Source organism: Pogoniulus pusillus, chromosome 16, assembly GCF_015220805.1.
Source record: "Pogoniulus pusillus isolate bPogPus1 chromosome 16, bPogPus1.pri, whole genome shotgun sequence".
Taxonomy (NCBI): domain Eukaryota; kingdom Metazoa; phylum Chordata; class Aves; order Piciformes; family Lybiidae; genus Pogoniulus; species Pogoniulus pusillus.
The window spans coordinates 8,930,535-8,957,167 of NC_087279.1; the positions used below are offsets into that span (position 1 = coordinate 8,930,535).

At 42.7% G+C, this 26,633-nt stretch overlaps 2 protein-coding genes across 3 annotated transcripts in view; one reads left to right on the plus strand and one right to left on the minus strand.

The window, feature by feature from the left end:
- The window catches only part of SYN2 (synapsin II), a 197,614-nt gene that overhangs the window by 54,814 nt on the left and 116,167 nt on the right, over positions 1–26,633 (minus strand). The gene's annotated exons all lie outside the window — the stretch shown is intronic.
- The window catches only part of TIMP4 (TIMP metallopeptidase inhibitor 4), a 28,649-nt gene continuing 11,050 nt past the window's right edge, over positions 9,035–26,633 (plus strand). The window contains exon 1 of the mRNA XM_064156343.1: positions 9,035–9,522. Within this exon, the coding sequence (XP_064012413.1) occupies positions 9,393–9,522 (130 nt within the window). The 5' untranslated portion in view covers positions 9,035–9,392. The remainder of the gene's footprint in view (positions 9,523–26,633) is intronic.

Consider the following 26,633-nt stretch of genomic DNA (forward strand, 5'->3'; position numbering starts at 1 on the left):
CACTGGTGTTCCACGAAGAAACAAAACACACTCTGTAAGCAGAGGCAGCTGGCAGCACTGCTGCTCTGGTGAAAGTAGCTTTGCTCCTTAGGATTTGTGTAGTGCTCAGAGACGTGACATCTCCTTCTTACAAACCTATTTCTCACTTGTCAGTTTATTCTTTTCTACACTGCAGACAAAGCAAGAGTTCCTGTGCACAAACCCTACTTATTTTTTTTCCCTTAATTGAGTCTAAGTTAGTTGCAAGACAGGGAAAGTACTGAGTCCTACACCTGGGCCACGATCCCATGAACACTCCAGGGCAGAGTGGCTGGAAAGCTGCCTGACAAAGACTTGTGAGTACTGATCTACAGTTGACAGAGGATTAGCCAGTGGGTGCCCAGGTGGCCAAGAAAGCCAACAGCACTCTGGCTTGGATCAGGTATAGTGTGCCCAGCAGGACTAGGAAAGTGATTGTCCCCTTGCACTTAGCACTAGTGAGGCCATGCCTTGAGTACTGGATTCAGATTTGGGCCACTCACTCCAAAACAGACATTGAGGTGCTGGAGAGTGTCCAGAGAAGGGCAAAGAGGGTGGTGAAGGGTCTGGAGAACAGTTCTGGTAAGAATTGGCTGAGTGAACTGGGGTTGTTTAGCCTGGACGAAAGGAGGCTGAGGGGAAACTTTGTCACTTTTGTCAATTCCTTGAAAGGATGTTTAGCCAGGTGGGAGTTGGTCTTTTCTAGTGATAGGACAAGAGGAAATGGCCTAAAGTTCCACTAGGGAAGGTTTAGGTAGGATACTAAATTAAGTTTCTTTCCTCAACAGGTTCTCCAACACTAGAACAGGCTCCCCAGGGAGATGGTTGAATCCCTGAAGGTGTTTAAAAAAGGCAGAGATTTGGTGCTGAGGGACATGGATTTGTAGCACCAAGCTTGGTACAGTTATAGAACGATCTCAAAGGTACTTTCCAGTAGAAACTATTCTGTAATTCTATAGTTTTACCACAGAACTTTTGGAAGGAATTGTTTGATTAAAGATCAGCTTTGAAATCACAGAACTGTCTATACCTTGTTATGTTCAGTGACTAAAATGCACACGTTGGAAACCTACCATTTACGGGCACTGTAAGGCAATTCCTCGATGGTAACACCGCCCAGAGATTTTGCTATGAAAACACCATGATGAATCACTGAAGCTACTTCCTTTTATTTTATCTAGCTCTGAAGCCCATGTACTCTTAACTAGGTTCAAGTTTGCAATTAAAATGCCATTTGCTAACTTCTGATGATTAGAGATATTCCTATTATTTTCTGACCAGCATTCTCCAGAGAGTATAAATGTCGAGCATGCAAACTACCTGCTAAAAAGCAAAGCTGATTTACAGTTATGAGCACGTCTAACTAGATGAGCATGAAAATCTAAAAAAGCCAGTTAATGTCATGATTCTTCTACTGAGATCATGACAGCTAGGATAATAATCATTGCTTGATGTTTCATAGAATCATAGATTTGTTGCAGATGGAAAACGCTTCCAAGGTTGTGGAGTCTAACCATCGAAATCACCATGGCCATTAAACTCTGTCCTAAAGTGCCATGTCCACATGTCCTGAACACCTCCAGCGATGGTGACTCCACCATCTCCCTGGGCAGTCTGTTCCCATGCCTGACCACTCTTTCAGCAAAGAAATGTTTCCTGATGTCCAAGCTAAGCCTCCCCTAGCACAATGTCAGGTCGTTTTCTCTTGTACTATCACCTGACACCAGGAAGAAGAGACCAACTCCCACCTCATTCCAACCTCCTTTCAGGGAATTGTAGAGAGCAATAAAGTCAGCCTCCTCTTCTCAAGACCAAACAACCCCAGCTCCCTCAGTCTCTCCTCATAATGGTTTAGGTGGGAAGAGGTCTCAAAGATCATCCAGTTCCAAACCCTCCACCATAGGCAGGGACACCTCCCACTAGAACAGGTTGCTCAAGGCCTCATCCAACCTGGCCCTGAACACCTCCAGGGAGGGAGCAGCCACAACCTCCCTGGGCAACCTGTGCCAGTGTCTCACCACACTCACTGTAAAGAATCCTTTTCTAACATCTAGTTTAAATCTCCCCTCTGCCAGTTTAAACCCAGTACTCCTCGTCCTGTCATTGCAAGACCTTGTAAATAGTCCCTCCCCAGGCTTCCTGTAGGCCTCTTTCAGATACCGAAAAGTTCCTATAAAGTCTCCTTAAAGCCTTCTCCTCTCCAGGCTGAAGAGCCCCGACTCTTGTAGCCTGTCCTCAGGACAGAGCTGCTGCAGCCCTCTGATCACCTTCATGGCCTCCTCTGGACTGGCTCCAACAGGTCCATGTCCTCCGTGTGTTGAGGGCTCCAGAACTGCACACAGGACTGCAGGTGGGGCCTGAGGAGAGCAGAGCCAAGGGGCAGAATCCCCTGCCTTGCCCTGATGATCACACTGCTCTTGCTGTAGCCCAGCACAGGGTTGCTGTCTGGGCTGCACTCACACTGCAGGCTCATGTTGAGCTTTTCATCAACCCAGACCCCCAGGTCCTTTTCCTCAGGGCTGCTCTCAGCCATTTGCCACCCAGCCTGTATCTGTGCCTAGGACTGTGCTGACCTGCACACACTGCACTGCATCTGCACACTTAGTGAGGGTGCAGTCAATCCCCTCACACAGATCATTGCTAAAGATATTAAAGGGGACAGGCCCCAATACTGAGCCCTGGGGGACACCACTGGTGACTGGGTGCCAGCCAGATTCAGCTCCATTCACCACTGCTCTTTGGGCCCAGCCAGCCAGCTTTTACTCCTGTGCAGAGTGCACTTATGCAAGCTTTGTGCCATGACCTTCTGAAGAAAAATCCTACACATTTAACACAAATCCTATAAATTGGAAGTTTGTACACTAAAGTGCTCAAAGGTTTACACTTTTTTTCCCTGTAACTTAAGTATTTTTTCACAATACTTAGAGTCCCATAATGTAACCAGGTTTATTTCCAGATATAACTTGAATTTTCATGTATTTGCTTTGAATTCTTCTAACCAAGATGCAATATAATCAAAGCTGTACATAAAAATAAAACCAGGCAACAAGCATCTGCTAAAGAAAAAAAAAAAACAAAAAAAGAAAAAGCTTTCTGGTGGCAACAAGATAGAAAACATAGTTTTTGGGAGGTGGCATTCACCCTGCCTTTAATGTTCTTATGGTTGACTAGAAAAGCCACAATAGGGAAAAAAAAAGGAGGGGAGAAAAAGTAGGGATGGAAAAAAAAAACCAGATGTTGCATAAACATAACTTACCTCAAGTTCAGTGTTTAAATATTTATCTTTCCAATAATCCCCAAGCAAAGTTCATTTAACCACTCTAGTGCCATGCAATTTATTTGTGGAATATGCATCAGACCTGATCTAATTTTGCCCTGCTTACTTGGGAGAAAGGAAATTAAAGGTGAAACAATGAAGGTGGCCTTTTATCCATTTTTTTTTCTTTCCCAGAAAGAGGCAGGAAGAGTCCTAAATCAATAAACAAGCAGAAGATGTACTTCCTCTGGTTGGTTTGGTTTCCAGAAAAGACAATTTGATGGTAAAGCCAATGCTTAGCCAGGCAGGATCTTGAGGGGTAGCCCAGCAGATTACTCTCCCCGTTGTGTCTTCATAGCCAAGAAGGCCGATGGTGTTCTGGGGACCACTAAGAAGAGTGCAGCCAGCAGGTTGTGGAAGGTTTTCCTGCCTATTTACTCTGCCCTGGTGAGGCCATACCTAGAGTATTGTGATCAATATTGAGCTCCCCAGTACGAGAGAGACAGGGAAATACTGGAGAGAGTCCAGTGGAGGTTACACAGATGCTGAGGCCTGGAGCATCCCTGTGAGGAGGAAAGGCTGAGAGCCCTGGGGCTGCTGAGCCTAGAGAAGGGCAGCCCCAGAGGGGATCTGCTCAGTGGTCAGCAAGAGCTAAAGAGTGGGGAGCAAGAGAATGGAGCTGGGCTCTTTTCAGTGGTGGCCAGTGGTCAGACAAAGGCAGTGAGTATAAATGGGTACGCAGAAAGTTTCACCTGAACTTGAGGAGAAACTTTTTTGCTGTGAAGGTTCTGCAGCCCTGGAACAGGCTGCCCAGAGAAGTCATGGAGTTTTCTCTGGAGGCTTTTGAAACCCACCTGGACACATTTCTGTGCAATTTGATCTAGGCCAACCTGCATTAAGAGGGGTGATTGGACTAGATGATCTCCATAGGTACCTTCCAACCCCTACCATTCCATGATTCTATGATTCATTAAGAAAAGCAGAAACATCTTTAGCAGAAGCATGCTTAGAACAGCTGTTATGCCAACAAACACTAAAGACAACTTGGAGAGGTTGTGCCAGATTTGCCACTGCCTCATACCTCATACAGAAAAAAAGTAGGTGTAAAATTCTATCTGTATGGAGGAAGGTTTTATGCCCCCTTTACACAAGTGCCAAGGCAAAGGAGAATCTGATGTACTTTGTATTATCTTTGTAGAAATAGATTTAAGATATCTAAAAGCTCAAGCAGACAAAAAGAGCAGAGCTTTCATTTGATTTGTGTGACCTAAGCAAGGCAAAATGCAGTTTAACTGTGATTTCTTAGTTCAAAACAGTGGGTTAAAAAGGCTGATAAACTAAATAAATGCAATATGGATTGGTTGCAGGGAAATTCTGAGCCACCTCTGTTCCCACTGAGATTAATGGAGCTGATGCAAAACTGGATATTATGGGCACCAAGCACCTTCCACTGCCATTACTACTACCTGTAAGACTGGATCTTAAGGAATGAATTCTCACACTGAAATCTCTACAAGTTTTGACATATTCTTAGTATACAAAATGACACTATCAAGTAAATCTGAACCAAGAAATCAAGCTGAAATACCTCTGTCCCCACAACTGGTGTTCAGAAACTGTGTAGAAATTAACCCAGGACATGGTTTAATGACCCAATGATGGTGTTAGACAAATGGTGGACTCAGTGATCTTAGAGATCTTTTCCAACTTAAATAATTCTATGATTCTTCTGGAAGAGGTTGCCCAAGGAGGTTGTGAATGCCTGCTCTCTGGAGGTTGCACAGGACCCTGAACCACCTGGTCTAGCAGAAGGTGTCCCTGCCCATAGCAAGGAGTTGGAACTAGATGATCTTTCCAACCGAAACCATTCTGTGATTCTATGTCTGCTTTTCAGTAAAAAAAGAATGGTTATATAAATCAACATAGAAGTGATCTGATGGTAGAGAAAGCTTCTGTTTACAATACCTGTTTGGCATGAAAACAAAAGCTGTCATTCACAAGGAAACTACTATGGGAATACAGTGAGTCAAAAAGGAAATCCCACAGATCTCCAGTGGAAATTGTGAAGAAGATCTTTGCAGAGACAAATTGTCTTTTGATTCTGGCATGTGTTCCATTGCTACCTTACAACACCAACACCCAAACTGCTGTGACTTTGCCTTCAGAGAATCATCCAGCCTGGGAAAGACCTTTAAAATCATTGAGTCCAACCACAGGGATCTCTGGGGGCTGATAGAAGAGAAAGGAACCACGACAGTAATTAATGACTAAAGTGCTGTTTATAGCTGCTAATGCTTCATAGGAAGTATTAATAAGGATCGTGCAAACCCACAGCACAGAAAGTCCCTCCAGAATTAGAATTCCTGTACATAATTAGAGTTTCCATTGGAGAAGGAGTGGAGCCAATCATAAGTTTGTCTGTAGCTGTATTTCCTGTCTTGTTTTGATGTACACATCAACAAATACAGTGGATTACCTCAAATCCCCTTTATTTTCTTACATTTTACTAGAAAATGAAAATCACTTGTTCAACAGTAGACTGAGACAGAAAACAGAACATGCCAAGTGCTGTTTCTGCTGTGTTAATAGTGAATTGAAGGAATCAGGGATGATCCTCTGAGAAAGAAAGTTTTCCCCGTCTTATTACCAAGCCACAGCTGTATCAGAACATAACCAAGGAGCAGGTACTACTTTGTCCTGCTGTCCTTCATCCTTCACTAGTCTTATAACATAATTTGCTAGGATATCATGGCTTAGGAAAAGTGACTTCATAGCACACAACGTTGTGAAAGAAGTCCTGTGCGCTTAGTCCACTTACACAAACAGTAAAAAGAGAACCTCTTTTATCCACTCTGTATGTATCTATAAAACATTGGTTGTGTTTTCTCCATCATTGCTTAAGACACAAGATTATTGTGCTGAAAAGTTACTTCAGGATTATTTCTTTATGTTTTGGGAATGTTCTTTGGATTTTACAAGATCAAGGTCTAACTGCTACACAGAAAAGATGCTGAGCTTAGGGTTTCTTTTAAGCTCCCTAAAAATAACTTTCCTAATACTACAAAAATGCTAATATCTAATGTCAAAAAGGACTAGACAAGCTAAGACTGAATGCTTGCTGACACTATTCAGTGGTAACAAGTGTTCAAAACACTGTGCTGATACCAGTACAAGCTACAGGTAATATTTGTCTCCTGTGATAAAGGGCCCAAAATTTTATTTTTTTGGTATTTATGAGAGCCTGTTTCCAAATAAAGATATTTCCATTCTTACTAAAATATCTTTCAAATACTACAATGTAAATACATCTTTGCCTAATGGAGAGAAATTTCACAGAATCACAGAATCTCATCATGGTGGAGTTGGAAGGGACTTCTGAAGATCATCCAGTCCAGCCCCCCTGCTAAAGCAGGGCAGCCACAGCAGCTTGCCCAGGATCACAATGGCCAGGTGGGTTTGGAATCTCTCCAGAGGAGACTCTACAACCTCCCTGGGCAGCCTGCTCCAGGGCTCCAGCACCATCACAGCAAATAAATTATTTTTCCTGTTCAGATGGAACCTCCTGGGTTGCAGTTTGCATCCACTGCCCCTTGTCCTGTTAATGGGCACCACTGAAAAGAGTCTGAACCCATCCTCTTGCCCCCACCCTTTAGCTCTGAGATCATCTCCTCTGAAGCTGCTGTTCTCCAGGATAAGGAGCCACATCATTTGACAGAACTATGCATTCCAAAATGAATATTTAGCAACAGGTAGGAGCTGAGCCCTCAAAACCTGCTGCCCTTCTACATTTTAATGCTAAGATTCTATCAATGTTGTCATGAAGAAATGAGAGATACACCTACCAAAGAACTGCTGAACAGTTGGACTTGCATGGCAAGCAGAACAGACAAGTTTCAAATCATACAACTGTTTAGGTTGGAAGGGACCTCAAAGCTCATCTAATTCCAACTCTCCACCATAGGCAGGGACACCTCCCACTAGAACAAGCTGGCTTTGAACAAGCAAGTCCACGTGCCTGAAGACTAACTGGTGTACAACTGCCTTTCTTCTGCTCTTGTGACCACGATGGGGTTGAGAAACCTTCTAGCCATGAGTTTCACTAAAATCCACATTAGCACTGCAACATATTGTTACACACAGCATGTTCCAAGCCCTTCCAAAAGTGTTGTGAGATCGATGGGAAACGTATTCAGAGGATGAACCTCTCTTGTGGCCATTTTCTTCTCCAAGTGTAACCATAATCATGCTTTAAATACACCACCTATGGACAGATGGCTTTGAAAGACTCTTAAAAACCCAAGTGGATGACAGCAAAGGGAGCTGCAGGCAATACTGTGCAAGGTCACAATTAAACTGTGGTTTTGGCATTTCTCTGTTTCTAGACATTCTGATTTTACTATATGCATGGAATTTTCATCTCTAGGAGACAGCTGTGAGTTAGTTTTTGACTTGTTATAAAACTGTTTTTAAATGTTGCCATGAGCAGAAAAAACTCTTCAGCTTGTGGAGGATGTTGTGCTCTTCTGGACAGACAAAATGTGACTTAACCATCGGCTAGGTAGAACCATGGACCTTAAAGATCACCTAGTTCCAACACCTCCCACTAGCCCAGGTTGCTCCAGGCCTCGTTCACCATGGCTTTGAACACTTCCAGGGAGAAGGCACCCACAGCTTCCCTGGGCAATCAGTTTCAGTGTTTCATCACCCTCACTGTAAAGAATTTCTCCTCAATCTCTAGTCTAAATCTCCACTCTTCCAGTTTAATGCCATTTCTCCCCCACTCTAGCACTAAATTGAAAAAGACTCTAGGATCATGGAGTTCAACCTATCACCTAACCCTTCTAATTAACTAAACCATGGCACTAAGTGCCTCATCCAGCCTCTTCTTAAACATCTCCAGGGACAGTGACTCCTCCCCAGACAGCCCATTGCAATGCCAATCATTCTTTCTGTGTAGAACTTCTTCCCAACATCCAGCCTAAACCTGCCCTGGTGCAGTTTGAGACTGTGTCTTCTCTGTCACTAGGAACCTGACTGAAGAGACCAACCCCGGCCTGGCTACAGCCTCCTTTCAGGTAGTTGTAGACAGCAAGAAGGTCTCCCCTGAGCCTTCTTTTCTCCAGGCTCAACAACAACCCCAGCTCCTTCAGTGGCTCCTTGTAGGGCTTATGCTCCAGCTCCCTGACCAGCCTGGATCATTAAGGTCCCTTCCAGTCCATACCACTCTATGACTGTGATTTATGTCTGTGTTGCATGTATAACACAAGGCAGAAAGTACAGCTTTGTGTGGATCAGGACTTAGGTTAACGCAGTGAAAGTGCTGCTCCTCCAACCCACCCCGCTGGGTTATTCTCCCTTGTTATTTTAAAGTAAATCTGTGCTGAAATAATAATAATAATAATAATAATAATAATAAAAAATCTGTCTTTTATTGCAGCTTTTCTATTTAATTCATTATTTCTTGGAACCACCAATTGTTCAGGGCTCACAAACAGAGCATTGAAACGTTTCCTTTTGATGAATGAAGTCCTGTCCAGCCTGCAAACGGGGCTGGCAGCTCAAGGAAATGCACAGAAGTGCGGGAGGGAAGATCAGGGACCACGAAGGGAAAGAGTTTAAAGAAGGGCAGCTTTGTTTACCCACCGAATCAGCGGAGGTAGCAGGGCTGGGGACTTCAATCTGATCCGGGAAGGATTTTAGTAGAAGAGCAGAGTCTTTCTTCTGCTAAAGATCATACAATCAGCTTCAGATCCTTGTAAAAGATGCTTTCCTAAAGGCTCTGGATTCTGAATAGCGGTAGCGACTCAGAACGGCGGCACCGCAATGCTGGGGAAGCTAACCTCTCGCCTGTCACAATTAACTTTCACCAATGATGTGCTCTTGCTTTAGGGGAAGGCGGAGTTAGGAGTTAGTGCCGGGGCCATAAATAACAGGGTCCCAAGCCAGGGGAATGAGAAGTCGTTACGGTACGCATCTGCTGGGAGCCAGCATTAGAGGGCTTCCCCTGACCAGCCCAGGCTGCTGCAAGCCAACGGCAGGCGGAACAAACCGGGCAGCTCGGAGGACGTTTAAGCTCTAAAAGCCATCAGCAAAGAAGCCTTCGTTTCTGCTGGGCAGCATGAAGCCCGTGGTGAGCACGTCGCTGCTGTCCGTGCTGCTGCTGCTGGCCCCCCGCGCCCGGGAGCTGGCCGAGGCGTGCAGCTGCGCCCCTGCGCACCCCCAGCACCTCATCTGCGACGCCGCGCTGGGTGAGTGAGCGTGCGAGCGAGCCTCCGCCGGAGGACAGCCACCCCATCGCCCCCGCCACCGGGCTCCCTCCGTGCCACCAGGTGGCTTGGGCTCTCCTCCGATCCCACAACAAAATCACTGCAGAGATCCCTTTCAGAGAGGGGGCTATGGAAAGCAAAAAAATCAAGTAGCCACTGCTTTGCTTTTCTTGCTATTGCAGGATATGTGGTGGTTAGAAATTGGCTGAAATGGTTCTATCATTTACTGCCTGTTTGGTTTTTGTTTTTTTTTTTTTAACAGAAACAGCTCCTGTTAGGTCCTAACTTAGAGCAAACAGGGAAGGAAATTTGAACTTCCAAATAGCTACCGCTAACAGTAACTGTAACAGAACAGACCTTTAATGGCTCCTTCCAGCAGAATATTCTGTGAATATTCTATCTAAATATGCTTGCTATGCATGTTAATTTTTTTTACAGCACTTTGAGGGGAGAGGAGGGAGGGAATCCCCCAGCATAGAAGCCCCCACTGATAAGACATTGGAACACTCAATCTTTGTTCTGCTACGTTGCAATTTCTTTAATGAGCGTTGGACTTTTTTGGTCATTTTAAAAAATACTGGAGCAGGAAATTGCTAAGCCTTTTATTTTCTGCAGAGAAACTGGCTACAGCAGCTCTGTATAAATAAAACTTTCCAGTCCTGAGGAAAATTGTGGTTTGTGATATTCCATCAGCAGTAGTAGCTGTTTAAAAAAAAAAACAAAACAGCCAACACCAAAACTGATAGAAAGAAACTAAAGATCTCAAATTTAGCCTGCATGGGGATAAGAAAATGTGACATTTTGCAGTCTTTTGATTGCATTAGCTCAAGCTAAGGTTGGTTAGCTTCCATCTAGTGTGAACAGTAAATGTAGAACATGAGTTTCCAAAGTGTCACCAAATTAGCATCTCTATGGGGCAGGCAATCCCTTCTGCATACTGATTAATTGCTTTTTATACCCTGACAGAAAATCTTTGTAGCCATGACAAACCCTAAGCTCTGTTTGTGGCCATCAGTTAAATTGGTTTTTAATCTGCTCGTGTTAAGCAATCTTTTTCATCAAGTTACCTACACCAGGCTTTATTACAAACTTGGGGTTGTTTAGGGTGTGAGAGAAAAGAGAGGTTGTGCCACCAGGAGCTGAACTATTTATTTGCCCCTTTCACTGGCTTAATCTGCTGCATTCTTGTACAGGAGAAAGTGACAGTTCGTCAAGAGGCTTAACCTAGAGATTAAATAAACAGTTTCACAGTTTAGAAACCCAAAATACTCATGAGCCATCTTCCTTAGGGAAGCAGTTCTGGCCACTCTTACATATCAGGGTTTATTCCATTCTTGGCTACATTTTGCAAATGCCACCTATATGCCACTTGGTACATTTAAATACTGAGGACTGTAAAATGTATTTGGAACTGATGCTCAAGCTCTCACTTCTATAAATAATCCTATTTAAGCAAACTGTACCTTTTGGCTAAGGAATATTTATATCAAAGATGCCTTTGTTTAATATTTCTAATTTAAAATTAGCATCTCTCTATGTTATAAAATGATAACCTCCTTCCTGGAGGTGTTTAAGACCAGCAACCTGGTCTAGTGTAAAGTGTCCCTGCCCATAGCAGGGGAGTTGGAACTAGAAGAACTTTTTAAGGTCCCTTCTGACCCAAAGCATTCTGTATGACTGTATATGATAGAGATGTAGATACTACTTCATCTAAAGATGTGTACACATATTTATCTATATGTATTTGCTTATAAGGAGACAGAAGACCTGCTTTAAGCTTTTACAGCCAATTGTTGGCTTTGGCCAGTATATCTTGCTCAAGCAGAGCAAAATTACTGTGAAGGAGCAGTAGAAGACCAGTGGAGAGGAGGCCACTAACCAGTTTGGCAAATACAGCTCCCCCATCTCTGATGTCACAAGTCTTTTACCTGTATCCATGTGAGAAGGCTGTGGGCTGGGGTGCCCTGGGTAAGGGGCAGCATGTGGCTGGAGAACTTGGCACTATCCCCTGGAATGAGGGTTCTGCCTCCACAGCTCAGTGGAAAGATTTCCTGTCTCTCTAAAACTACCTGAAAGGAGCTTGGAGCTAGGTGGGGGTTGGCCTGTTCTCCCAAGTAACAAGTGATAGGATGAGAAGAAATGGCCTCAAGTTGCACCAGGGGAAGTTCAGGTTGGATATTAAGACAAATGTCTTCCCTGAAAGAGTTCTCAAACACTGGACAGTTCTCCAGAGAGGTGGCTAATCCCCACCCCTGGAGATGTTTGAAAGAGGCAGAGATGTAGTGCTGGCCCCAGACTTGGTATAGTTAGAAAATGATTGGACTCCATGATCTTTGGTCTTTTCCAACCAAAATAATTCTATGATTGTAAGCCAAAACAGGTTTGAAGCCACACCTGTAGCTTAGGGTCACTTCATTTTTAAGAGGGACTGTGAACCTCAGGTCATGCTAGCAAGTGTCCCATACCTCAAACTTCTCTTGTTAATATTGCCATGCTTAAAGATGTGGAGTTTTAAAGATTTAACAAAGATTAAAGGGAGGATTTTTACTTCAACATCAACATTTCCATACTTCCAAAATCCTTACAAACAAACGAAAGGACAACTCTTCAGCTACCAAAACCTGGGGCAGTTGAATTCTAATCCAGATATTTCCTGAGAGCATTCAATAATTTTTCAGTTCTGTTAAAGTTCATCCACCTCTGTACCCACAAACACATTCATGAGTTTTCTTGCAGAACACAACAAATCTTATTAAGAAACAAAACTATTCCATTCCTCTAAATTCCACAGTAAAACCTGAGGCAAAGCCCCAGCCTTGATCACAGGATAACCAACTACTCTTTCTACTTCAGTTAATATTCCTCAGTTTCCCTATATCTCTGTACCATTTTAATTTCCTCCAGGTTTACTTGTGATTCAGGTGGACTGAGAATGGAGGTGAAGAAGGTTGAATCAGCAGGCATTACTTGAACCACTAAATCATAGAATTGTGGTTTTTTTTGGAAAGACCTTTAAGATCAAGTCCAACCACCAACCTAAGGCCACCGTGGCCATTAAATCATGTCCCAAAGTGCCAGGCCCACATGCTTCTTGAACACCTCTGGGTTTGGTGACTTCACCGCCTCCCTGTGCGGCCTGTTCCAATGCCTGACCACTCTTGTTGGGAAGAAATTTTTTCTGACTCCCAAACTGAACCTCCCCTGGCACAATTTCTGGTCATTTCCTCTTTTTCTGTTGCTTGATAATAGGGAGAAGAGATCAACCTACACCTGCCTCTAAGATTCTTTTAAGGAGTTGTAGAGAGCCATGAGGTCTCCCCTCAGTCTCCTCTTCTCCAGACTGACCAACCCCAATTCTCTCTCCTGCTTCTCTTAAGATCTGTTTTCTATGAGGAATCTTCTAAGCCACTCAGAAACCATAGCATTTGTATGATAATCAAGGACAACAAACAAACAACAAAACCAAGCAGAGAAATTAAGTGTGGGGCAATCTCTCTTCACTTTCCTGTTGTTCACATAACAGTGAACAACATTACAGGCTTTTACTATAATGAAAGTTTCATGGCTTATGTTCTCTAAATACCAACAGGTACCACACAACCTCAGCAACTTGATAGAAAGAACAGACTTTCTGGTAAGCCTTGAGTACAAGAGTTTCTGGTACTGCAAGGTGCTAGCTAGAATGAAAATGAGGAACAAGAGAAGAGCCCTGCAGATGTTACGTGGTTTTACATCATGGGGAGTAAATGATGAGTGTCATGCCAGCCCTGCCATTTATCTGACCTTGTGTTTGTCAGTTAATCTTCAGCTTAAAAGGGATTGATTTCATAAACACTGGAGCAGTTCTCACCAATTCCTCAGTAGTTTTTAATTTAAAGAGAGGCAGTTCCTCATTTACCTGCCTCTCCTCTCTAGAGTCTTCTCTGGAAAGATGTTAAAGCCATCTGGAGAGATACTGTGCAACCTGCTTTGTGTGGACCCGCTTTGGACTAGATTGTCCCCTCCAAACCCCACCATTCTTTGATTCATGTGTAGGAAGTGCTCAGTACCACAAAGGTACACACCTTTGATAGAAATCCAGATATGCATTCCTCTTGTCTTCTTCTAACTTATGCTAAGGCCCTCTTAAAATGTGCTGGATGCCTTCAAACCTCAACAAACCTATACTTCTTAAGAGGGCTTTCAGTGGAAATGGAGATGGGAGGTGTACTAAATAGCAATTCCATGTGCTGCATTGATAACTAGACAAGCATAGGATTGTTTCTGTTGGAAGAGATCTTTAAGACTGTTGAGTACAAACTTCAATCCAAGACCACCATCATTGTTAAACCACCTCACAAGTGTCATGTCCACACATTTCTGGAACACCTCCATGGATGGTGACTCCCACCACCTCCCTGGGCAGTTTGTTCCAATGCCTGATCACTCTCGTGGGAAAGACATTTCTCCTAATCTCCAACCTAAATCTCCCTTGACACAATTGTCACAACTGATCCCTGTTAGCCCTGAAAGAATCCAGGAGACATTCTCCTTACAGAAATGAAACATGATGAGGATGTGCTGTTTAACATTACCAGTTCTATGGCCAGACACCATTGTTTTGAGCCAATAGTATGTACGTTAGGCCAAGTATGTAAATACTTAGCATTTCTTAGCTATGTAACACCAAAATCTCTTTCTGATTTAAACTTACTCTTGTTTGTTCTTAAGCATACAGCAAAAATTGTATAGTTACTGGATATTCTTCACTCCAACAGCAATGACTAACAGATATAGAGTTCAAACAAACAGATAATAAAACTTCAGAGAAAACAGTTGCAGAAAGTAGCTCCCCCTCTACTGAGACCACATCTGGAGTCCAGTTCTGAGCTGCCCACTTCAAGAGGGACAGGAATATACTAGAAAGAGTCCCATGGGGGGTACAAGAATGGTGAAGGGATTAAACATCTGTTTGATAGAATGATAGAATCAGTCAGAGTTGGAAGGGACTACAAGGATCACCTAGTTCCAACCCCCCTGCCATGGGCAGGGACACCTTACCCTAGATCAGGCTGACCAGAGCCTCATCCAGCCTGACCTTAAGCACCTCCAGGGATGGGGCCTTAAGCACCTCCCTGGGCAACCCATTCCAGGCTCTCACCACTCTCATGCTGAGCAACTTCCTCCTCACGTCTAGTCTGATAAGGAAAGATTGAGTCTTGAGGCTGTTTAGTCTGGAAAAGAGAAGGCTGAGCTCTTTTCAGTAGTGTCCTGTGGTAGGACAAGGGGCAATATGACACAAACTGGACCACATGAATTCCACCTCGTGATGAAAAACTTTTTTCCCTGTGAAGGTGCTGGAGGCCTGAAGCAGGCTGCCCAGAGAGGTTGTGGAGTCTTCTTCTATGGAGACTTTCAAAACCTATCTGGAAGCATTGCTGTGTGACCTATCCTGAGTGATCCTGCTTTGGCAGAGGATTTGGGTTGGATGACCCCTAGAGGTCCCTTCCAAACCCTACCAGTTCTATGATGCTATGGCTTTGGATAAGAATGGCACATTTTGAACTATGATGGCAGCTTTACAGCTGCAGCTTGGCAGCATTTTCAGCTTGTTTAAAATCTCCTAAGATCACAGAGATCAAGCATTGTAAAGATGTGCCAGATGATATATTAAATTTTAATCACACTGAAAAGCAACAGTAACATTTTTATTTAAATACAGCAGAATAATGTTTTGAAAGCCATCTCCCCTGGGATAAAATTACACTATGTTATTTCTTTATGAATGCATTTCATATTAAAACTTTCATGGCTCAGTGTCCCACAGTTTAGCCTCCCTGCAACAGAATATCCAGTTTTGTACAGGAATAGGATTCATTTTGTATATTCTTACAGTGAGAAGGATCTTTGCCTGATGGGAAAAATTAGCACTGGAAAATGTTGGAGAAATGTAGACAGTGCTTCTCCTAAGTTATGGGTACACTTATTTTCTATACTAGGTTATCATAGAATCAACCAGGCTGGAAGAGACCTCCAAGATCATCCAGTCCAACCTAGCACCCAGCCCTAGCCAGTCAACCAGACCATGGCACTAAGTGTCCCATCCAGCCTTTTCTTGAACACCTCCAGGGACAGTGACTCCACCACCTCCCTGGGCAGCCCATTCCAATGCAAATCACTCTCTCTGGGAAGAACTTCCTCCTAACATCCAGCCTATACCTTCCCTGGCACGACTTGAGACTGTGTCCCCTTGTTCTGTTGCTGCTTGCCTGGCAGAAGAGACCAACCCTCACCTGGCTACAGCCTCCCTTCAGGTAGTTGTAGACAGCAATGAGATCACTCTGATTATAGTGTTCAGAAACTAAACCCCACGATTTCAAACCCAACATTCTACACACACTGTGCAGAAAACAGTGTTCAGGATCAGAAAGAAAGATTAAATGCCAAACCTTTAATCCCATTAATGTACCAACTTTAATCCCTAACTTTCTCATTAAAAAGCATCTTGGTAACATGAGGTTTGTTCAGCAGGGAGGGAGGGGCATGCAGCTATGAATGGAAATCCTCAACAACATCATGTATGTTGCTCCACAGCCTTGGGAGTATAAAGGGAGTGTTATTCTTCAGCTGAAATTAGGCAGATGTTGATTACTAGTCAAATGATGTGGTATTTGAGGCTTGTGAAGCAGAGAGAAATATTTCTGGTAACATGAGCGGCAGCTGTAAAAACAGGGCAGGATAAAAGAAAACTGACCTTGAACAACATCAGGAAATCATACTAGATTTTAGGTCATATTTAAGTTAAAAGAATATACCACACGTGTTAAAAATACACTTCCCACCCCAGCTGTTTGGAAGTCTATAAAAATGAGATTTGAAAGCCTCACACTCATAAATTGGATCTCTTCCTCCAATTAAAGAAAAACAAACCTGCATAATCTTCTGCTTCAACAAGGCAGCCAAACCTGATCAACTCTTGCCTTCAACACCAGGAATTTTTGCATCTCGAGCCAAAAGCACACCAAGATTCACAAAATCCTGACCTCCCCCAGAGTCCTAATGAGCTTGAGTAAGGCCTCCTACATTATGAAAGCCTTAAGTGGGAATACATTTTGGGTGCAGGCTAGCAGAGGTTTGTGTTTATGAAACACAACAGAGTAACCAAATTCTGCAGAGCGTTCACACTGAAAAATAAGACAATATAAATTAGTGTCACACAAAATGGGGGTAAAATAACCCCTTGGTGTCTGCTCTTTGGACATCAGAAGCATCCATAGGTTTTTCAAGATGCTGAGCTTTAGGAATGCAGTATTTTTTTTTCTGTATAAACATGCCACAAGTAACAACAAACAGTGAAATATCTGAGCTTATCAACTAGGAAAGAAAGGTGTTCCCCTGCTGGCTTGTGTAACTAAAACATTTGCACAGTGGCTATAATTAATTTGGAGCCATGCTGATTAGCATGTTAAACCTTTTCAGATGTACTTATGTCCTTTCCCTTCAGCAGCAACATTTCCCTGCTCCCTCCTCCCTTGAGGTGTTCAAGGCCAGAATGGACAGAGCCTTGAGCAACTTGGTGGAAGATGCCCTTGTCCCTGTCAGGGGAGGGGGACTGGAACTAGATGATCACAGGATCACAGGATGTCAGGGGTTGGAAGGGATCCAAAGAGATCACTGAGTCCAACCCCCCTGCCACAGCAGGATCATACAATCTAGAACATGGGAACACAGCCAGGCAGGCCTGAAAGTCTCCATAGAATGAGACTCCACAGCCTCTCTGGGGAGCCTGTTCCAGTGCTCTGTGACCCTTACAGTAAGGAAGTTCCCCCTTGTGTTGAGGTGGAACGTCCTGTGTTGCAGCTTATGTTCATTGCTACTTGTCCTATCCCAGAGAGCAAGCGAGCAGAGCCTGTCCCCTCTCTCCTGACCCCTAGTCCTCAGATATTTAGAAACACGGATTAAATCCCCTCTCAGTTTTCTCTTCTCCAGACTAAGCAGCCTCAGGTCACTCAGCCTCTCCTCAGGCAGTGCTCCAGTCCCATATCATCCGCGTAGCCCTCTGCTGAACCCTCTTTAGATCCCTATCCCTCTTAAACTGGGGAGTGCAAAACTGAATGCAGGACTCAAGATGAGGTCTCAGAAAGGCAGAGTAGAGGGAAAGGAGAACCTCCCTTGATCTGCTGGATACATTCTTCATAATACATCCCAGGATGTTTATAAACATTAAATCCCCCCTCAGTCTTCTCCAGACTAAAAAGCTCCAGGTTTCTCAGCCTCTTCTCATAAGGCATGCCCTTCATTCCCCTAATCATCCTTGTAACTCTCCACTAGACCCTCTCCAGGAGATCCCTGTCCCTCTTAAACTGGGGAGCTCAAAACTGAATGCAGTGCTCAAGATGAGGTCACTTCCAAGCCAAACCATTCTATGGTTTTATGATTCTGTAACATCCAATACATAGGTCTCCTCTTTCTTTTCTGTTCTGCATTTAGGTCTGGCCTACTTTAAATCTGTCTTCTCCTTCAAAACTTTCCATAGTTTTTTTTTTCAGCCCAAGTGATGAAGCTTTACTGCAAAGATTTGATTTTTCACTTACAGGTAGAAGTGTTCTCTCACCACATTTACCTTCTGATTGCAACTGGAAGCACCACCAAGACTAGGCAGTGCTCTTCAATACATTGTTTTCCATAGAATAATGGGAAAAAAAATCTATTGTTACAGCTACATTCTTTGATGAGCTCTGTTGTTACAGATCCAGAACACTTGTGTCTGAATTCTGCAGTACATTCCACTCTTCTTTCTTATTTCCGAATCATAGAATTGTTTTGGGTGGAAAAAACCTCTAAGATCATCAAATCCAACCATCAGCCTAACACCACTGTGTCCCAGAATGCCATGTTTTGTGAACACCTCCAGGCATGGGGAGTCCACCACCTCCTTGGGCAGTATGTTCCAATGCCTGACCAGTCTTTCATAAAGAATGTTTACCTAATCTCTGACTTAAACCTCCCCTGGCACAATTTCCTCTCCTTCTATCTCCTGATAGTAAGGAGAAGAGACTAACTCCCACCTCACTACATCCTCCTTTCAGGGAGTTGTAGAGAGCAATGAGATCACCCCTCAGCCTCAGAACTGTGAACCAGTGAAAGTGTGGTCCAGTCAATTCCTCTGCTGCAGATTTAGTTATTTCACAAATGGCTAGAAGTCTTTACCGATAGAATAATAGAAAACCAAAATGCAAAGCAGGAAAATAAATTGCCCTTACATTCTAACTAGCATAACTTTTGAACTAAATTTCCCATGACTTTGGGTTGTGGAGGAAGAGTGAACATTAACAATGCACAAATACGAGTAAGAAATCCTTCCTACAAGCACAGAGGAAAAGTTTTCAAGTTCGCCAGCATTGGGCCATCTTGATCATTGCTGCATGCTGTTTATAATTAACAATCATTTGAGTTGAGATGAGCCAGGCTGAGAGAGTTGGGATTGTTCAGCCTGGGGAAGAGACGGTTCCAGGGAAGCCTTCTTGTGGTCTTTTCAGTGCTTAAAGGGGCCAGGTAGAAAGATGAGGACAGAGTTTTGAGCAGGGCCTGTTGTGACAGAACAAGGGATGATGGATCCAACTGAAAGAGGCAGATTCAGACCAGACAGAAAGAAGTTATTTTTTGTCAGGAGGATGATGAGCCTGGGTTGCCCAGAGAGGCCTCATCCCAGGACTCAACTTCCAATCCATAGATCTGGAGATTTATGGCCATTGAGAACCATGAAAACACATCTACATAAAATAGAAGAGCAGAATGAAACAGGCATATTTTGTATTAGATTCAGCGTTAAACCACGTGGATGCCAAATTCCTTAAGGAAGTTTAAAGCAAGCAGAATAAGGAACAGAAGATGAAGCCCTTTTGGTGCTCCAGTAGAACCACTGAACTGTTTCAGCTGGAAAAAAAACTTTAAGATCATCCAGTCCAACCATTCTTTATCAAGGTTGGTGCTAGACCACGTCCCTCAGCTGGAAAAAAAACTTTAAGATCATCCAGTCCAACCATTCTTTATCAAGGTTGGTGCTAGACCACGTCCCTCAGCTGGAAAAAAAACTTTAAGATCATCCAGTCCAACCATTCTTTATCAAGGTTGGTGCTAGACCACGTCCCTCAGCACCACATCTCTGCCTCTTTGAAACACCTCCAGAGATGGGGATTCAACCACCTATCTGGGAGCCTGTTTCAGTGTTTGATGAACAGTAAATTCATAACAGATATGCTCTGTAAGATAAAAAACCCTGAGTCTGTGTGCAAGTTGCTCATGAGTTTAAGTCAAGTAACTTATCATAGAGATAAGGATTTACATATCTCCAAGATGAAAACTAAATAACTGAAGCAATAGAAAGCAGAGTAGCTTTTGGAAACACAGAGACCTTTTTCTGCATGCAGTACAGAATATCTCATCTTTAAACATGTGAAGTGGAATTACAGCACTAGAAGAGCCTTTTTTTATTGTTTTGTTTTTTGGCCTTAGAGCAAAACGAGGAGAATTAGAAATGGGAACAGAATGAAAAATAATGGTGCTTTTATTAGACTATAGTTGGCAAATCCTTCAGCATGAAGAGAGAAAACAAGAACGCTTTCTGTTAAGGGACTTGTTTTGAAAAGGTCTTAAACATTTCAGGTTAAGGGTAATTTATTAACTCCTAATATTATTCTCATGGTGCTGGCAGTTGATAGTATTACTCACTGCTTTGTTTCATTAAAACACAGCAGCCATAATCTCCTCTCCAAGCGACATATGCAATACACAAAAGCCTCCACAACTGCTTACCAGGGGAATGGATACACATGCTCTCCTAGTATGTGAATGCTCAACTGCCTCTAGAGAGCACAGACACATCTACTGTATTGTACAGCTCTCTTTCTCAGAGATTTCAAGTGGCTGAGCTATTCACCTAATATAATAATTGAGCTAATTCTTTTGGAAGCTAACATGTGCAAGTCATATCCTGAAATGTATATGCAAGAAAATAGAAGCCTTCCTTCTCCTAAACATGATTTTGAAGTCTCTGCATTAAAACTGACAAAATCACTGAATCCCAGCATGGTGTACATTGGAAGAGAACTCTGGGGATCATCTAGTCCCAAGCAGGGTCTGCCACAGTAGGCTGCCCAGGATCACAATGTCCATGTGGGTTTGGAATCTTTCCAGGGAAAGAGATTCCACAACCTCTCTGGTTAGCCTGCTCCAGAACTTCAGCATCCTCACACCAAAGAATTGTCTCCTTCTGCTGGAAACTTCTGCCTGTTTACTCTGGTCCTGTCACAGGACACTACTGAAAAGAATCTGGCCCCATCCTCTTGCCCCTCACCCTTCAGCTCTTGCTGAGCATTGGTCACATCCCCTCACAGCCTGCTTTTCTCCAAGCCCAACAGCCGCAGGGCTCTCAGCCTTTCCTCCTCACAGAGATGCTCCAGGCCACTCAGTATCTTTAGAGCCTCCACTGGACTCTGTCCAGTAGCTGCCTGTCTGTGTTGAACTAGGGAGCCCAGAACTGGATACAATACTCCAGATGTATCCTCACCAGAGCAGAGTTGAGGAGCAGAAGAACCTGCCTTGACCTGCTGACCACACTCATCTTAATGCACTCCTTGTGGCCCTCTTGGCCACAAGGGCAAAGTACTGGCTCATGGGGAACTTGCTGTCCACCAGTACTCCCAAGTGCTCCTCTTTGGAGCTATCAGAGTGTGTAAAGCCACGTGTCAGTTTTTAAATTACTTGTTTTAAAACATTAATGTCAACCAACCTATAACTTCTGCCTTCTTTTGGCAGAATTAGTGATAACTCTGACTTCAAGCCAAAGTTAAAAGTAGCTGGCATAGTCCCAGCACTACAGCTTCCTCTGCATGCAGAGCCACACTTCATTCATGGACCTCAGTATCTATTGCAAGGCTGATGAACAGGATTTAGCCCTGATTTTCACAAAGAGTAGCTAAGACAGCTTTGCCCTTCCATACATTAGCTTACCTATTGCTGAAAGGACTGGAGCTCACTAATGATGAAGTTTGGCATTAAGCTGCAACTCCCTAACCAAAAATAGATTAATTTACAAATGGTAGCTATGACGTAGGCTATCACTGACACAATGAAAACTGCACTGCAGCTGAGATTGCAGATGGAATACATCCATCGTGTTAATGATCTAGAAATTGTTTTCAGTTCTGTAAGACAGTGAAATATATTTCTTCTGATAGAAATCCTGCTCCAGAAATAAAAATACTGAGCCAAACCCAACTCAGTTTAATAGTAGTCCACATTTCTCACAGTGCTGTGATCTTAACATGCATGACAACTTGGTTCTGGATACTCAACTAGAGTGCTTTTAGAGTCCAAACAAATGACAAAAGGGATTTACAAAGCTCCAAGTGTCTGCCTCCCTATCTGCCCATCTCTTTTTAGCAATATTTTTTTTTCACTTATGTTTTACTTATAGTTTATATATTTAAAATCAGAACACACATAATCATTGCTCTTATGTTCATTAGTATCTGAAATAATTTCCTATGTAAGTATTTGTAGTTACATAGTTGCTGATAATTAACAGATACCGAGGAAAAAAGATCTCATATATTGATCAGTTTTTACCTTCTCCCCTGCCTCCTATTTCTTAGGTAAGACAGTTAATGTGGAGAATAAATTCCAATTAGTTTTCCTTTTTGATGAGTAATGAAGTTGTTTGCTTCTGTTGAGTAAAGTGTTTGTCCTCAGACAAAGTAAAAAAAAACCAAAAAGGCTAAGTAGCATCATCTGAAGATATGTAAGTACAATAGAAGTCTATAAAACTCTACCCTAAAGGATATATATATAAAAGATATGTATAAAGGAGATAAAGTCTTTCAAGTAAAGATAAGTAACAGTGAGAATAATCCTTCACTAAAGAGTTTGCTGTTTGTCCATGCCTTAAAAATAACTCAGAGTTTAAAGAGATGCTCCTTCTAGGGAATTAATTTCAGTAAATAAAGAAGAGTTTAGTTTAATCTGATATTATCTCCACCTGTGATAGGTCTGTGTTCTTCCATATACTTCTGAATTACAGAATCACAGAATTACTGAGGCTGGAGTAGACCTCTGAGATCATCAAGTTGAGCCTATGACCTAACACCACAACATCAACCATCCATGGCACTAAGTGCCACATCCAGTCTTTCTTTAAGCACCTCCAGGGACAGTGACTCCATCACTGGGCAGTCCATTCCAGTGTCTGATCACCCATTCTGTGAGGAAGTGCTTCCTAACATCTAACCTAAACCTCTCCTGGTGCAGCTTCAGCTACCTTATGTCTCCTCTCCTGTGAAAAAGACGAATACATCTCACTGTGCATGCCACTGTGGTGTGGTGAAATGAATCTCATGGCAGTGAATTTATTCTAAAAGGAGCCTCAGTGTAAGTAGTTCCTTCATTGAGTGATCAGGCATTGGAACAGGCTGCTCAGGGAGATGGCAGAGTCACCATCCCTGGAGGTGTTCAAAAAAGAGTAGACATGGCACTTTGGGACATGGTTTAGCGGCCATGGTGGTGTTGGGTTGACAGCTAGACTTCATCTCAGAGGTCTTTTCCAGCCAAAACAATTCAATGAGTCAATGATCATAAGAATCTCTAACACCCAAGGGTATTACACATGGTACAGTTTATATAGAGGTCAGCAGTTTCAGAGGGAAGTCACCCAGCTTTGGGCTAGATGCAGTTAATGCCTAACTTTCTACTCTAACTGTATAGAAACACTTTTGTGCTGTTTAAACCCAAACATTTTCCTTCTGACTGCATAAATGCAGAGGTATCTGATGTTATAAGAAGTGAGGTCTCTCCTTTGCCACCTTCCAAGTAACCTTTTGTTGATGTAGAAATAGGGGAAGGTGTTTATTATTGTTCAGGAAAGAAGGAACATTATTATTCTTAACACATTCCTAAGAAGGAAGTCCATTAACCAAGCTGATTTAGAAACACAACATTATCCTGCTATAGCTGCTGTAGGCTTTGACACCAGCTCAGACACTTGCCACTGTGAACTGAGCATCACTATGGCAGTCACTAACTGCCACTAGACTCTGTTCTGTGGCTCTGCCTGCCCCCTGCATGGCTTTGATCACATTAACTTCAGTACAGTTACCTCAGACAACTTCAGCTACAACATGAAGATAAAAGTTTAAGCATTATAAAAGTAGCCTGAGTTACAAAGTGCCAGTTCCCTAGAAATGCTATGCCCTACTACTGAATTCTACTACACCCTACTACTGAAATCTCCTGCATCTTGCTACTGAAATCTCCTACTACCTTCTACCACTGAAATCTACTTCATCCTGCTACTGAATCATAGAATTGTTTTGGGTGGAGGAGACCTTTAACATCATGGACTCCAACTGGTATCCCAGCACTGCTGGGTCACTACTAAATCACGTCCCCCAGCATCACATCTCCATGGCACTAACATCCCCTCCAGGGATGGGGACTCCACTAGTGTCCTGGGCATCCTGTTCCAGGCCTACTACTGAGTGAACGGCTGCTGAACACCAGTATGTGTTTTTACTGCAGAAGGAATTTGTGGCAGATGGAATTACTGGCATTCAAAAATGAAAACTATGCATATGTATTTCAAATATGCAAATTCCTCATCAGGAACCAATCACTGGCTGGCAGATAAAATGTCCCTATTACACTGAACAAGCAGAGGTTGTCCTCAGTCAAGTAGAGAAGCCAAGCCCACCGTGCTGAACTTGAAACCATTTCTTGGAAAGAAGTGCAGATGAGGAGGAATCCTGAGCTCTACCCACCCTCTGAACCACAAGTGAGAAGGAGATGGCCAGGCTCAGGAATGCTAAATCAGGAAGTGCTTGTGGTTGAAACCAGAAGCAGCCACATGAATAAGAGTTTTTAGGAGACAGCTAGATGACACTGATTGAAGAGGGGGGAAAATTGTTAAAATTTAAGCCCAGAAAAAAGAAACCCAAGAAGGATTAAAAGGACCAAAAAAATCTTCATGCATTTGAATCTGGTTTCAGGAGAACAGAGAAGTCAAACCCCCATCACTAAAGATACAGACATCCTGTAACAATAAAACTTGCTTGTCGTTGTAAAAAAACCAAACAACTTAATTTTGTCTTCCTTCACCATCTGGAAGCTTTCTCTTAAACAAACAAATGAACAAAACACAGCATAAAAAATCCCCACTTTTCATTTTCTTCTACACACCCAGAAAAAGATCTTTTAATAACAAATCCCCAAATGTTATGCTTCCAGTTTTGCATTACTGCACAGAGACCCTCTGAGCTATCATTGATCATCTGTAATGCTCCTCTGAGAGGCTAACAAGCAGAATTTAATAAAAATATGAAAATGAGTAATGCTTCAACATTAAACACAAGGGGGAAAGTAGGTTTAATTATCCTACGAATGTTTGTATTGAGTAGGGAGGAAAAGACTTCCTGCATATAAATCACATTATGGTATTAAGAACATAATGGAGCTAGCTCCTAAATGTTGTCTCACCCCTTACTTTCTACAGTGAATAAGCTCTTTAATGAAAAACCTCATTTTTTAGGAAGCCATGATGCAAAGGGAAAAAAACCAATGTGATTCTAATTTGACCTTTGCAGCCGTAGAGTACACACGATCTACACCACTTCTCCCCTGGAATCAGATCAAAGCCCTTCAGAAGCACTTTTAATTTGTGGGAACACAACTCATCTGCAGATGATTAAAGAGATGCAGCCACTTACCATTGGAAGTGAGGACTTTGCTCTTCAGACTTTAAAGAATTTTTTCTTTCCAATCCAACCCTTAAGTCTAAAGTGTTCTTTTAAAAGAGTTTAAATGGCTTGGGAAGAGGGAGAGTTGTGCCAAAAGATAGAGGACTCAAGCTTTGAAGCTGTAGGCATCTGCACCACGTTGATTGTTGCAGCTTGTTTGCTCTGCAAGTGAGTGAGGAACTAAGAATTGCCCATTATTTGATGGGACTGACCTCTGGCTGCAGGGAAAATCAGAGTCTGGGCTTCCTATTTCTTTCCTTTACAAATTATGTTTACAGGCCAATCTAGCAAATAAATGGTTTGGGGGTTGGGTTGTTATTGGGGCTTTCTTTGTTGTTTTTGAAGACCATGATTTTGATGGTGAATATTATCCTCTGCATTCTCTCAGTCAAGGATGAGGATCTCTCAGTCTCAGTCAAGTACGAGGATCTCACAGTAAGAGTAGGCATAGTGGTGTTTGGACTTGATGATCTTTAGAGGTCTTTTTCAGCCTTAATGATTCTATGCTTCTATGATTGTAAGAGTGGTCAAACCCTGGAACAGGGGCTGGGGGAACCAGCAGAATCTTGATCCTTGAGGATATTCATAGCTTATCTAGGCACTTCCCTAAGTATTCTGAGTGTGGGGACTGGTCAACACTCAAAGACTTCTAACCTAACTTATCCTATGGAACATCATGCCTTTATCATACTAAATATGACAGATTGGTTTATTTTATATGAAAAATAAAAAAGAAGGTGTCTGAGAGTTGCCTTCGTAATAAAGAACATTTCCTGATCCCTTTTGCACCTGCAGGTTTAGACATCCTTACACAGATCCATCTCTGTCCAAGAGCAGATCTGGCTTAGAGATGAAGTGGAGTTTAACTGTTGATTGCTCCAGCCTTTGCCAGCATCCCTTCACGCAGATACAGATGGTTCTAACAAGTATAACATCTGCAGAGGAGCTGTGACAGCAGCCATCCAGAACTGAGCAAACCCAGGACCTCTCAATACTCCTAGGGAATATAAATCCCCAGATAAATTTTGGTTATATCCCATACTTTCAGAATCCAGTTATTCTTTGTGCCTGGTGTATTTTAAACACCCTGTACAAAAGAGATGCCTCAGATAGCAAAATAAACCATTTCTTCTTTCAAAAAAAAAAAAAAAATCTCATACTTTCCTTGTCTATTTAGGAAACAAAGTGTCAAAATAGGAAAGAAATAAAATATCAAAAGAGGGAGTAATGAATTTACACAGGTTAACAGAAGTTATGATGTGTTATTTTCAGGAAAATGCTCAAATCCAGAGACTCAAACAAGTGAAAGAACGACTCCTCTCTCTT